The sequence below is a fragment of the Chrysemys picta genome, chromosome 17 (assembly GCF_011386835.1).
Source record: "Chrysemys picta bellii isolate R12L10 chromosome 17, ASM1138683v2, whole genome shotgun sequence".
Classification (NCBI taxonomy): Eukaryota; Metazoa; Chordata; order Testudines; family Emydidae; genus Chrysemys; species Chrysemys picta.
The window spans coordinates 1,707,310-1,720,227 of record NC_088807.1 but is presented as its reverse complement, the minus strand read 5'-3'; the positions used below and the strand labels follow the sequence as shown (position 1 = coordinate 1,720,227).

Below are 12,918 nucleotides of genomic sequence, written 5' to 3'. Positions count from 1 at the left end.
CTTGCTTCTTCACAACCCCAGTTTATCATCTATCAATCGGTCGATAGCTAGGTATGGGGATGGATGGTTGGTGCATCGATCTATCCGTCCATCCCCATACCCCGCATCTCTCTCTCCTCCCCATACACGCCCGGCCATCTCGCTGGGTCTGGCTGGTGTGTGTTTTCAGATTGTCAGTAGCTACCAAACAAGACCCCGTGGCCCAGGTTTTGAAAGGGTTTTAGGCGTGGCAACATCTAACTCCAGGACTCTGAGTCTCGTTTTCAAAAGGGATTTAGGAGCGCTGCACCACCCGAATACCGTCAAAACTTGTCCCTTTGTCAATAGGTGTTTGTTTAATCGCCTGTAGTATTTGTCTTTTCGCCTTACCCGGCTTGGGTTCGTTTACACAGAGCTAATCCAAGTCTTCAGTGGCTTTTCTTTATCTTTTCTCGGGTTTCTTACTTTTCTGTTCTGGGGCCAGGGGCGTGGCTGGCCTTGGCAGAGGCTCTGGCAAACCTGTCTGCCCCGTGCTAGGTAAACAGCAGTTTCGAGAGTGTTATGCACCGGGGCCCTGCCTTCCTCCATCGCAGTCCGGGGCCACGGTGGGATCCGGCCGGTGGATTTTCCAGCCTCTCTAGAAGGCTGGGTGGGAAGCAGACTTAAAGAGCCAACCGTGCCTCCCGGCAGCGTGGCTGCTCCGCAGAGCGGGATCCCGCGGAGTGGCAGGTTTCCCAGGCTCTGCCACTAACCCACTGCATGGGCGTGAACAAATCCCTTTCCCCTGCTGTCTTGAAGAGAGGGGGTTAAGGTGCTGGGCTGGGACAAGCAATTCCTGGTCTCTGCCACGCACTCCCTGGGTGACCTTGGGAGAGTTAGTTCATCTTTCCGGGCCCCAGGACCCCCACTTGTAAAATCAGGACAATGATTCCGTCTCGTGTGTTTAGAGCGGGGAGGGCGCACACTTTTTGGCCCGAGGGCCACATTGGGGTTGCAAAACTATATGGAGGGCTGGGTAGGGAAGGCTGTGCCTCCCCAAACAGCCTGGGCCCTGCCCCCTATCCACCCCCTCCCACTTCCCGCCCCCTGACTGCCCCCCTCAGAACCCCTGACCCATTAAACCCGCCCTGCTCCTTGTCCCCTAACCGCCTCTCCCCCGATCTCGGTCGGGGTCTGGGTGGCGCCCGGCGCGACAGGGCCCTGATCTTGACTGGAGTCTGGGCAGCATCCGGCACGATGGGGCCCTGATCTCAGCCGGGGTCTGGGCAGTGCCTGGCGCAACGGGGCCCTGATCTCAGCTGGGGTCTGGGCAGTGCCTGGCGCGACGGGGCCCTGATCTCAGCCGGGGTCTGGGCAGTGCCTGGCGCGACAGGGCCCTGATCTCAGCCGGGGTCTGGGCAGTGCCTGGCACGACGGGGCCCTGATTTCAGTTGGGGTCTGGGCAGCGCCCAGCGTGACGGGGCCCTGATCTTGGCCAGGGTCTGGGCAGTGCCTGGCCCAATGGGGCCCTGATCTCAGCTGGGATAATATTTCTTGTGGTACAACAACACCCTTCCCAAAGGGTTGGTAAGTCCTAGCACTGCCAAGGTCTCTCGCTGTCTCCCTGTGGGGCTACGCTGGTTATTATTGAATCCTCCCAAGTGCGGGGCCGGGCGCAGCCATGCGAAGAATGCGGGAGTGTTTCGGAAGAACGCTTTTACGAGATCTTGCCAACCTCCTCCGGTGCTGCCCCACACTCGGGAGGGGAATGGAAACACGGCGGGAGGGGGGGATGTCAGCAGCCCAGGCATCGTTCGGCTGGTCTGCAAACCGGCTCCCCGGGCAGGTCCAGCCAAGCTCTTGGCAGCCGGTGCCCGGTTCGGTTCACAGTGGTTCCCGCATCGGCAGGGAGTGTTTAATGGGTAAACAGCCAGGGGTTAAAAGGGGAGCTCACCGCAAGGGCGAGGAGAGAACTGGCACATTCATAGTTATGCAAGTCCTGAACTCGATCCCGTATTACATAATCCCACGGGGGGAAATTCACACCCTGGGCAGAGGCCAGCGCCCGGCCTACCTGCCGCCTTGTTCCTGCTGCAGCCCAGAGACCAACGCGTGCTCGGCTTTCTGGCCTTGTGCTGGGCCTCCGGGCTGCCACCTCCAAGGTACAAAACCCCCGGGCATCCGGGCTGCTCCTGAGCTCTCCGCTGGGCACCTGGACAACTTCCCCGGGACGTGATTGTTCCCCTCTGTTCGGCATTGGTGAGGCCTCATCTGGAGTGCTGCGTCCAGTTCTGGGCCCCACACTACAAGAAGGATGTGGAAATATTGGAAAGAGTCCAGCGGAGGGCAACGAAAATGATTAGGGGGCTGGAGCACATGACTTATGAGGAGAGGCTGAGGGAACTGGGATTGTTTAGTCTGCAGAAGAGAAGAACGAGGGGGGATTTGATAGCTGCTTTCAACTACCTGAAGGGGGGTTCCAAAGAGGATGGAGCTCGGCTGTTCTCAGTGGTGGCAGATGACAGAACAAGGAGCAATGGTCTCAAGTTGCAGTGGGGGAGGTCTAGGTTGGATATTAGGAGACACTATTTCACTAGGAGGGTGGTGTAGCACTGGAATGGGTTACCTAGGGAGGTGGTGGAATCTCCTTCCTTAGAGGTTTTTAAGGCCCGGCTTGACAAAGCCCTGGCTGGGATGATTTAGTTGGGGTTGGTCCTGCTTTGAGCAGGGGGTTGGACTAGATACCTCCTGAGGTCCCTTCCAACCCTCAGATTCTAGGATTCTATGACGGCTACCTCCGAAAAGGGACAATCCTGGGAAAACGGGGCCAGGCGGGACCCGGGCTGAGGGCTGACGTGGGACTTACAAGGCGGAAGCTAATAGAGAAGTAAATAAAGATGCTGTGAGAGTCCGATTATTTGCACTACAGCTTTCGGTTGGGCCAACGTATTCAGCCCGTCCCGGGCCAGATCCTCAGCGGGTGTCGTTTGGCGTAACGCCACCGGGCCTGGAGTCATTCACAGCCGGGCAAAAGCCAGGGCTAAGTGGCTGGAAAATGCCAGGCCGCAAAGCCCAGAACAGACCCCAGAGCAGTCCGTGGGCTGGCCACTAGGCCACCCTTTCCCCCCCCGTGCTTGGTGCTGTACAAACACAGCCCCTGCTGTCCTTTTGATACTCTGCCCAGTGCATTGCAGCCGAGCATGTGAAAAGCACAAGAGAGATTCCCACGGGAGCCTAACACCCTCCACCCGTGACCGCCTGGAATCTCCCAAGCCGATTAGTGCCCTGGTACTTCTGAAACCAAACCCTGTTTGCCTGGTAGAGTTTCAGGATGCCAAGAACGGCACCGTCTCCCCTTACCGAGCAGCCTGCATATAACAGCCGAGCCGGCACAGGCTCGTGGCCATTCACCGCCTGCGCTCGCCATGGAGCTCGGGGGAGCGGTGACCATATTCCTGGCTCTCTGCCTCTCCTGCCTGCTTCTCCTGTCGGTGTGGAAGAAAATGCACCAGGGAGGGAAGCTGCCCCCGGGGCCGACCCCTCTGCCCTTCCTCGGCAACTTGCTGCAGCTGAAGACGGACGAGACTTTCAAGTCGTTCATGGCGGTAAGTCGCGCCCCAGGGAGCCTCGGCGTAGGGCTCTGGCAGCCGGGGTGGGGAGTGCGGCTGATCTCGGTCACCGCGGGGGATAGGCAAAGGGACACCACTAATCTAGCCAGTCCCCTCCCCTCTATTTCTGGGTTCTCCTGCAGCCTCCGGGACCGGCCGTGCCAAGTGGCTGCACATGCCCCCCAGCACGTCGCAGTGGAGGGGTCTCGGGTTTGGGGTGTATGTGGCCGCTCAAGGATCAGGGTCCCGTGGGGATCTGGGCTAAACGGGGGCACTGAATGCAATGAACCAGCCTCGCTCTCTTGACTCCAGGGGAGCGCGTTGGTTACGCCGGCTCAGGATCTGGCCCCGTGCCGGTGCCGCCCTGAGAGTGCCCCAGTCCATGCGCCAGCAATGTCACATGCTCTCACGGCCTCTCGGCTCCGATTTCTGTTGCAGCTGCGGGAGAAGTACGGCCCGGTGTTCACGGTGCACCTGGGCCCGCGGCGGGTGGTGGTGCTGTGCGGGCACGAGGCGGTGAAGGAAGCCCTGGTGGACCACGCGGAGGAGTTCAGTGGCAGAGGGGAGCTGGCGTCCATCGACCGGAACTTCAAGGGCTTCGGTGAGCGGCGGAGCCGGGCTCGGCACGTGTGCCCCGGGGGCAGTGTCTCCTCTTAGCGGGGGGCTGCTGCTACGGGGCTCAGCGGTCGGATGGGAGACATTACACGCACTGCAGGGAGCTGTGTGGGTGAATCAGTAGGGGGCGCTCTCCCCGGCAGGCAGGGCTGGCCCCACAGGGGCGCGAGGGGGCACAGTGCCGTGGGATGGGGGGCTCGGCAGGGGGCGTTCCCAGGGCTGACTCCCGCGGCTCTCTCCTGCCGTTCCCAGGGGTGGCTTTGGCCAACGGGGAGCGGTGGCGGCAGCTGCGCCGGTTCTCCCTCACCGCGCTGAGGAACTTCGGCATGGGGAAGCGATCCATCGAGGAGCGGATCCAGGAGGAGGCCCAGTACCTGCTGGAGGAGTTCAGGAAAACCAGAGGTCTGCGCGTTTGCGCCCCCTCTGCCCCCCGTATCGCCCGAGGCCAGGGCCGGGGAGCGGCTTTACAGCCGCTTTATCAGCCACCCTTTCTCCTGGTCTAGGTATTTATAGGGCCGATGTCACCATGGCAACCGAGCACCTCCCAGGTACTCACCCTCCCTGGGCAGGACGATTCTCCCCAGTTTACAGAAGGGGAAACCGAGGCACCGAGCGAGAGGAAGGGACTGGCAGAGGGAGCGTGGCCCAGTGGTGAGGGCGGGAGCCTGAGCTGTGAGCAGCCCAGGTGCAGTTCCTGCCTCTGCCGCAGCCTTCCCAGGTGACCTTGGAGGAGGCGCTGTGCCTCAGTTTCCCCCGCTGTAAAATGGGCTTGTCTTGGGGGGCGGGGGTGAGGAGAAGACGTTAAGGAGACGAGGTGGGGGAGGGGCCATCTTTTACTGACCCAGCTTCTGCAGACCCAGAGCCCTGCTTTGGGGCGGGTGGGGTTGTGCCCGTTGCAGATGGAAGCGGGTGAGGCGATCAGACACTAGGAGAAGATGGGGGCCCATATAAATACCTTTCGATTATATGAAATAGGAGGGGAGCCCAGCACTACCTCATTCCCCCAGCCCGCGCCTGTCCCACGAGACCCCCCCCACCCCGTGCTAGGCCCCACGATCAACGAGCAAACGAGTTATCTCCGGAGAGCACAGACTCACTCCTTTGCAGCTGGGCTGTAGCGCTAGGTAGCCGAGGGGCAGTGTTGCCTAGTGGCCTGAACATGGGTCTGGGAGCCTGGAATACAAGGCTTCTACTCCCGCCTCTGCCCCCCGTTTCTGTGTCGCTCCCGGCCCTTCTTTGTGCCTCAGTTTCTAGGCGGATCGGAAGACTCGCTAATCAATTGGCATAATGCTTTTGCTAGAATTTAAGGGGCATCCCACGCCCCCAGCGCCGGGTGTCCCGCGGAATCAGAATCTCAGTGTGTGAACATATATATATATAATAAGGAAGTTTCTAGAGGCTTGAAAAGGTGACCCAGCTATAAACAATGCTGTGATTTCTGCCTGAGTTTGCAGAGAGCCTGAAACGATTGCGCCAAGAGGTGTGAGTTGCCACTCTAGACCTTGCTGCCGCCACCCCAAGAAGGGGCGGGGTCACAGCAAGTGGGCGGGTCAATCGCAGTAGAAGACCGCGGAGGGGGAATGTCCGCCGCGTCCTCTTTTGTCCGTGACAGGTTCGCCCTTTGACCCGATCTTCTTCCTGAGCCGCACGGTCTCCAACGTCATCAGCGCCGTCGTCTTCGGGAGCCGCTTCGACTACGAGGACAAGACGTTTCTGTCCCTGCTGCGCATGATCAATGAAAGCTTCGTAGAGATGAGCACTCCCTGGGCCCAGGTACTGCCGGGCAAAGGATTCCCACCCTACGGAGGGGGTGGATTCATTACAGCTCGGCTGGCGGTCTTTCGAAAAGCCGCCGTCTGGCTAACACAGAAATCACGGGCTCTGTGGGGAGGTGGTTTGGTCTCGGTTATACAGGAAGTCAGACAATGCGCACGTCAGATCCCTGAAGCTGCAAGACAGCTGTCAGAAAGCCGCAGAGGATGCGCTGTCCCTTTAAAGGTCCCAAAGGCGTGGGAGCAGCCGGCCCTGTCCGGGGACGAGCCTGGCCAGGGCGGGAGGCCTGGCTGCAGACATGATCTGTGTTGGGAAGTTGAGGCGAGGCAGGAGCTGGTCTGGGTGGGGCTGCAGCCAGCTCTGTGGGCAATCGGCGAACCCGGCTTCTACCCCCGTGCAGCTCTACGACATGTTCTCCTGCGTCATGCAGTACCTGCCCGGGCGCCACCACCGCATCTACCATCTCATCGAGGACCTCAAGGCCTTCATCGCCGAGCGGGTGAAGATCAACCAGGCCTCGCTCGACCCCAACGCCCCACGGGATTTCATTGACTGCTTCCTCATCCAGATGGAAAAGGTACCGGCTGGGGGGGCTTGCAAACCTTCCGGCTTGGGAGCAATTGGGGCAGGGGCTTTCTCTTTGGTCTGTGTTTGTACGGCACCTGGCAACCTGTCTGGAACTGGCACGGTGCTACCGTAATCCACCTAATAGCAATAAAACGTACAGCACCTGACACCATGACATCCTGGTCTGGGACTGGGGCGGTGCTACCGTAATCCACCTAATAGCAATAAAATGTACAGCACCGGACACCATGACATCCTGGTCCGGGACTGGGGCGGTGCTACCATAATCCACCTAATAGCAATAAAACGTACAGCACCTGACACCATGACATCCTGGTCCGGGACTGGGGCGGTGCTACCGTAATCCACCTAATAGCAATAAAACGTACAGCACCGGACACCATGACGTCCTGGTCCGGGACTGGGGCGGTGCTACCGTAATCCACCTAATAGCAATAAAACTTACAGAACCGGACACCATGACATCCTGGTCCGGGACTGGGGTGGTGCTACCGTAATCCACCTAATAGCAATGAAAAGTACAGCACCTGACAACACGACATCCTGGTCCGGGACTGGGGCGGTGCTACCGTAATCCACCTAATAGCAATAAAACGTACAGCACCTGACACCATGACATCCTGGTCCGGGACTGGGGCGGTGCTACCGTAATCCACCTAATAGCAATAATGACGTACAGCACCTGACACCATGACGTCCTGGTCCGGGACTGGCGCGGTGCTACCGTAATCCATCTAATAGCAATAAAACGTACAGCGCCTGGCACAATGGGGGCCTGCTCCGTGATTCGGGCTCCTTGGTGCTGCAGTAAAGCAGATAATAATAAATACTGCCAATAACACAGGGAGCTTGTGGTTATGGCCCCGGGCTGAGACTCAGGAGACCTGGGTTCAAATCCCAGCTCAGCCACCATGAGTCCCTGCCTCTCCGTGGGCCTCAGCAGACCCAGTTGTCGTCTGGGGCGCCTGTTCCTTCCTCCGGCTAGTCAGACTGAGCCCTGAGGGGCAGGGAGACTCTCTCGCGAGCAGTGGGGCCCTGCCGGAGGCGCTTCTCTGATACCGTAACAGCAGAGCAGGGATACCGAGGTTCAATTCCCGGCTCTCCCGTGGGTAAGTCCGTGCCTCAGTTTCCCCATGTGTAAAATGGGGCTAATGACGCTTACCGCCGTCGTACGGCACTCTGAGATCTCTAAGAGCGAGCTATGGCTCTGTGCTGACCCGATGCGCCCGGCCCGCTCTCTGCCGGCCCCCGGTAAGCGTTCCACAGACCTGCCGGCCCTCCCCTGCTCCTTGCCATGACGCGTCTCTGGTGGGCTGCCGAGGGGTTCGTGTCAGGAGGCAGCGCGCAGGTTGTGCCCACGGCGACACCCTCCTGTATCCAGGGATGTGATCCACCGCCCTTTCCTGTGTCCGTCGCCCCCAGGAAAAGAAAAACCCCAACAGTGAATTCAACACCAAGAACTTGGTGCTCACCACGCTCAACTTGTTCTTCGCCGGCACGGAGACCGTCAGCTCCACCCTGCGATATGGCTTCCTCTTCCTCATGAAGCACCCGGAAGTCGAAGGTAAAGGAAGGAAAAGGCTGGATCGTTTAGTGAGTGGGATGCGAGTTTCCATGAGCTACCTGGAGCTTTTGTGATCGGCTGCAGGGATGAAACCCAGATCCTTCTGCCCAGGCCCCTATCACTTGATAAGGAGAATCTCCATTAACTGCAGTGTAGGGGCTATGGCACATAGGCAGTTCATTCCCACCCTGCAGAGGGCAGTGGCGTTCAGACCCACTAATGTGCATCTAATGAGGCCCTTGGTGAGTTCTCTCTGCGTAGAACTGTCTCTCTCTAAAAACTGCCTCTGCTAAAGGACCGGCCGCTCGACGGGTTAGTGTGGGTCACACACAAACTCGCACACACACGTTCCAGCCCTTTGCAGTGGGATTCCAGGGACTGCTAGCGCCCGACCCGTGGACATGGCCGATAAACCTGCAGGTCGGGGGCTCCGTCAGCCAAGGTCGGCTGCCGCTGCCCCAAATACACCCCCCTGACCCGCACCCTGTTAGTCCCACCGAAATCTGCAACTGCTGCCCTGGGCTGCTCCAGAAATCTCGCTGGTGGCAACTGGCGACCGCTCCCTCCCCTGTGCCCGGCTCTTTCTCTAAACTATTAATTGCTTCAGTGCCCAGCGCCAGTAGAAGTCCCCCGTAGCAGCAGGCCGTTCCGCAGGTCAGCCCCGTCGGGATTGGTGGGGCCGTGAGGCCCTGCCGCTCTCCCGCATGGCCTGGGGGCTGTGGTGCCCACGCGGTTCCCGCAGAGCTCTGCCCGCTTCTCCACAGAAAAGGTGCACCAGGAAATCGACCATGTCATCGGCCGCAACCGCATCCCCGCCTGCGAGGACCGGATGAAGATGCCCTACACGGATGCGGTGATCCACGAGATTCAGAGGGTGACGGATATCGTGCCCATGGGGGTGCCGCACACCGTGATCCGGGACACCCAGTTCCGGGGGTACACCCTCCCCAAGGTGCGGGGCTGGGGGGCAAACGGGCAGGGTTGAAATCGCAAAACCTCCCGGGTTTAGGGGTTGCTTTTGCAAAGGGAAAGGTGGTTTGGGGCTGAGCCCTGGTTGTCTGAACCGCCCCAGAACCATAGGGACTAGAAAGTGACAGTGGGTGCAAACATCCGTCCCCCTTTCTGGCGACACAAACTTCCCCTAAGAACGGCATCAAAGCAATAAACGATCCGCCCAAACCGAGACTTAACAGCCCCACGGAGGAAGGGACCGACGTCCCCAACCGTCAGCCGTGGGTCACGATTTTACAGAACCCTCCAGTCTCGCCAAAGGAGGCGTGGGTATGTATCCCACCGCTAACACCACTGCAGCGATTACAGAGACTCAGGACACCAGGGTCGGGGGAATCCCAGCCTGTCTTTATGTCTCGTTTACTCAGATAAAACGATATGCCCCGTCGTGATCCCCAGACTAGCGGCTCTCATGGGCACTCTCGGGATATCTCCTATGGGTGGGTGGAGGTTGAGGTTGGAAGAGATACAGGTGTATTTAATTCTTACCTCTCTCGTCTCCATTTCCCCAGGGCACCAACGTGTTCCCCTTACTGGGCTCTGTCCTACGGGACGCGAAATACTTCAGCCACCCAGAAGAATTCAACCCGGGGCATTTCCTGGACGAGAACGGCCGCTTTAAGAAGAACGACGCCTTCGTGCCGTTCTCCTCAGGTACAGAACCTGCCTCGTGGCCTTTAACGCTCGCCCGCTGCTCTCTGGAGCTGGTCGTCCCGGGGCTGGGCCGAGGAGCCGCCCCTCTTCCACTGACCAGCCCCAGCAACGCTATGGTTCCACCATCGTCTGACCTAGTAACACGGCCCATGAATAGCTGTGAGGGCCAGTCCATAACATTCAGGAGACCCAGGTTCTATTCCCGGGTCTTCAAGGTGTGAGATCTACTGGTTAGACTCTGGGAGCCAGGACTCCTGGGTTCTACCCCCAGCTCTGGGAGGGGAGTGGGGGCTAGTGGTGAGAGCAGGGGGCTGGGGGCCAGGACTCCTGGGTTCTATCCCCAGCTCTGGGAGGGGAGTGGAACCTGGTGGGTTAAAGCAGGGGGGAGGGGCTGGGAGCCAGGACTCCTGGGTTCTATCCCAGCACTGGGAGGGGAGTGGGGGCTGGTGGTTAGAGCAGGGGGGGCTGGGAGTCAGGACTCCTGGGTTCTACCCCCAGCTCTGGGAGGGGAGTGGGGGCTAGTGGTGAGAGCAGGGGGGGCTGGGAGCCAGGACTCCTGGATCTGTCCCCACCTCTGGGAGGGGAGTGGGGGCTGGTGGTTAGAGCAGGGGGGGCTGGGAGCCAGGACTCCTGGGTTCTATCCCCAGCTCTGGGAGGGGAGTGGCAAAATAGAGCTGGCGGGGGGAGGGCTGGGAGTCAGGATTCATGGGTTATATTTCCAGCTGTGCCACTGCCCTTGGGTGAATCCCTTTCCCCGCTCCGTGCCTCAGTTTCCCCCCTTGCAATGACACTGACTTGGCATGCCGGGGTGAAGAGCACTAAGTCCCATTCCATCCGGTCCCCCCGTGTCTGTGTCTTTGCAGGGAAGCGGGTGTGCCTGGGCGAGGCCATGGCCCGCATGGAGCTCTTCCTGTACTTCACCACCGTCCTGCAGAGCTTCTCGCTGAAACCCCTCCTGCCCCCAAAGGACATTGACATCAGCCCGAAAGTGAGTGGGTTCGGGAACGTGCCCCCCACGTACGAGATGTGCCTGGTCCCTCGCTGAAGAACGGGGGAGGCCGCAGGGGAGGATAGTGACCAGTTGCTGAGCCTTTTAGGAGCTAGATGGAATCTCGCTGCACCCTGCGTTAGTTCACCTTCAGTAATGGGCAGATCTCTGCCCGAAGCTCAGATCAATTCAGCTTAGCAGCCTTCAAAGGGCATTTCTTCATAGCGCAAAAATGGGGCTGGTCTTTAGAGGGTTCCACTGAGGCTAGATTCCTAGATATGAAAGCTAGAAAAGCTCCCCAGTGGTTCCTGCATCCAGCCCATATCTTGTGGTTGAGCTAGCGCGCAGAACGAGACACCCAATTGCAATGGAAAGTCTCCAAGCCGTGAAGAATCGACTGGGTGGGGCAGGCTGATGGGAAGTCGGATTTGATGATACCGTGCTCACCATTTTTGTCCAGCTGGAGTCTCCCAGCTACCACCTTGGGAGCTGAACTGACATGGCTGTGATGGCCCCGTGGGTGGGTTATTCCATGGGGTTTGAAAGCAGGGTCTGTGGGCCTAAAAGTAAGATCCTCTAAGGTGTGAATGCAGAAGGAGACTCAGATCCACAGGATATTCGCTTGATTTGTGTTAGCCACTCAGGAGCGCAATTTCTCTAGTGTAGACTGGAACCGGCCAAAGTACGGGGGGACAGTTTGCTGGAAATTTTGGAACCATTTCAATTGCTCAAGGTTGGAAACAGACCCATTTCCGCCCCCCCTAAAATTATTAGAGACATTTCAATATTTTTTGCCAGTCGTTCTTCACTTTTTCTTTCTTTCTTTCTTTCTTTCTTTCTTTCTTTCTTTCTTTCTTTCTTTCTTTCTTTCTTTCTATTCGCTTCTCTGTCAGTCCTTGATCTTTTTCATCCTTTTCTTCACCTAAAAAAAAGTCCGATGACGGGAGGGCAGGGGCACGAAGCGAGAAGGCAACAATGACAAAGGAATCGATAGTATTTTTTAAGTAGAAGTTTACCAAAATAATTCAAAAAGGGATCGTTTTCAGTACAACTTTTGACCCGCCCCGGTGCAAAGGAAAGTCCAATTGCTTCTTTCCATTGCCTCTGACTGTCCATGGCAGACTCCCAGGCTGGTTTGGTTGTTCTTTATCTGGGACTTTTGTGGAGCTTAATTTTGCAATTCATTTAAATAAACGAACCCCTGCGTGATTAACCAGGAGACTTGTGTTCTGTTTGCAACACTGCCTCGCATGCCAAGAGCGTTTACTTTAGACGCTCACAACGTTTTTCTAGACAAGGTGGCGGGAGGCTCCCGGCTCCGAGAGCACAGGGATGGGTTACACCGTGAGTGCACAAGCGTTTTCACCCCGAGTCACTCGATTGGCGACGAGGCCTATGCTTCCCCTGCAGACCTGGCCGCTGTTGGGCTGGTAGAGGTTGTCGGTCTGCTAGCCCTGCCTACCCGCCCAGGTCCCGGCGGTCTGAACAACCAGCAGATGAAAGTGAACCGAGGTGCTGAGGACACAACGCGAGCCGGGGCCGACAAGGCACAGGACAGCTCTGGTTGCTATTCATTGTTTCTTCACGGCAGGACCCCTTCCGTTCCTGAGACAACATGAGATTCCTGCTCAGACACTTGACTTAATTCAATAGTGCGAACAAAGCCGGGTCCAAAGCTATTCTCGCTCCCCGGCCCAACGGGGACCCCGAGCTTGGCTGTAGGAGCTGCTGTGATACAAATGATCCTCTTTTCTTAAACCCCAGCAGGGTTTACCTCTCCGCATCCCAGCCTAGATTGGAGCAACAGGAGCAACTCCCATCAACCGGTAGCAGTAGTAAGCTGTTATCCGCTACATGGAGTAGTCACTCACGGGAGATTTGATGTGCAATTTACGTTCAAAAAGTCATATTAGATCAGGGCGCTCAAACACGCGGCCCGCGGAGCTCTTCCCTGCGGCCCACCAAGCTCCCCGTGCCCCCCACCCAGTTACTTCCTGTCGCCGCCAAACTCCCCTCACCCCCCCCCCCGAGTTATTTTATGTGGCAGCTAAGTTCCCCGCGCGCTGCTCCCCAATGTTTGGGGCCAGGTCTCTCCCCCGCCCCGCCTGCCGCCCCCACGCGCCTTCCCCGAGTGTCCCCCGGCCTCACTTGCTGCCCCG

At 58.4% G+C, this 12,918-nt stretch overlaps 1 protein-coding gene across 1 annotated transcript; it reads left to right on the top strand.

The window, feature by feature from the left end:
* The first annotated feature begins 87 nt into the window (after positions 1–87).
* Positions 88–12,263, top strand: LOC101939701 (cytochrome P450 2G1-like). Its single transcript, XM_008175062.3, has 9 exons — positions 88–3,563; positions 4,005–4,167; positions 4,434–4,583; positions 5,794–5,954; positions 6,355–6,531; positions 7,965–8,106; positions 8,871–9,058; positions 9,630–9,771; positions 10,635–12,263. The coding sequence occupies exons 1-9, from the start codon at positions 3,384–3,386 to the stop codon at positions 10,814–10,816; spliced, it is 1,485 nt and encodes a 494-aa protein (XP_008173284.1). The 5' UTR covers positions 88–3,383; the 3' UTR covers positions 10,817–12,263.
* The last annotated feature ends 655 nt before the right edge of the window (positions 12,264–12,918 follow it).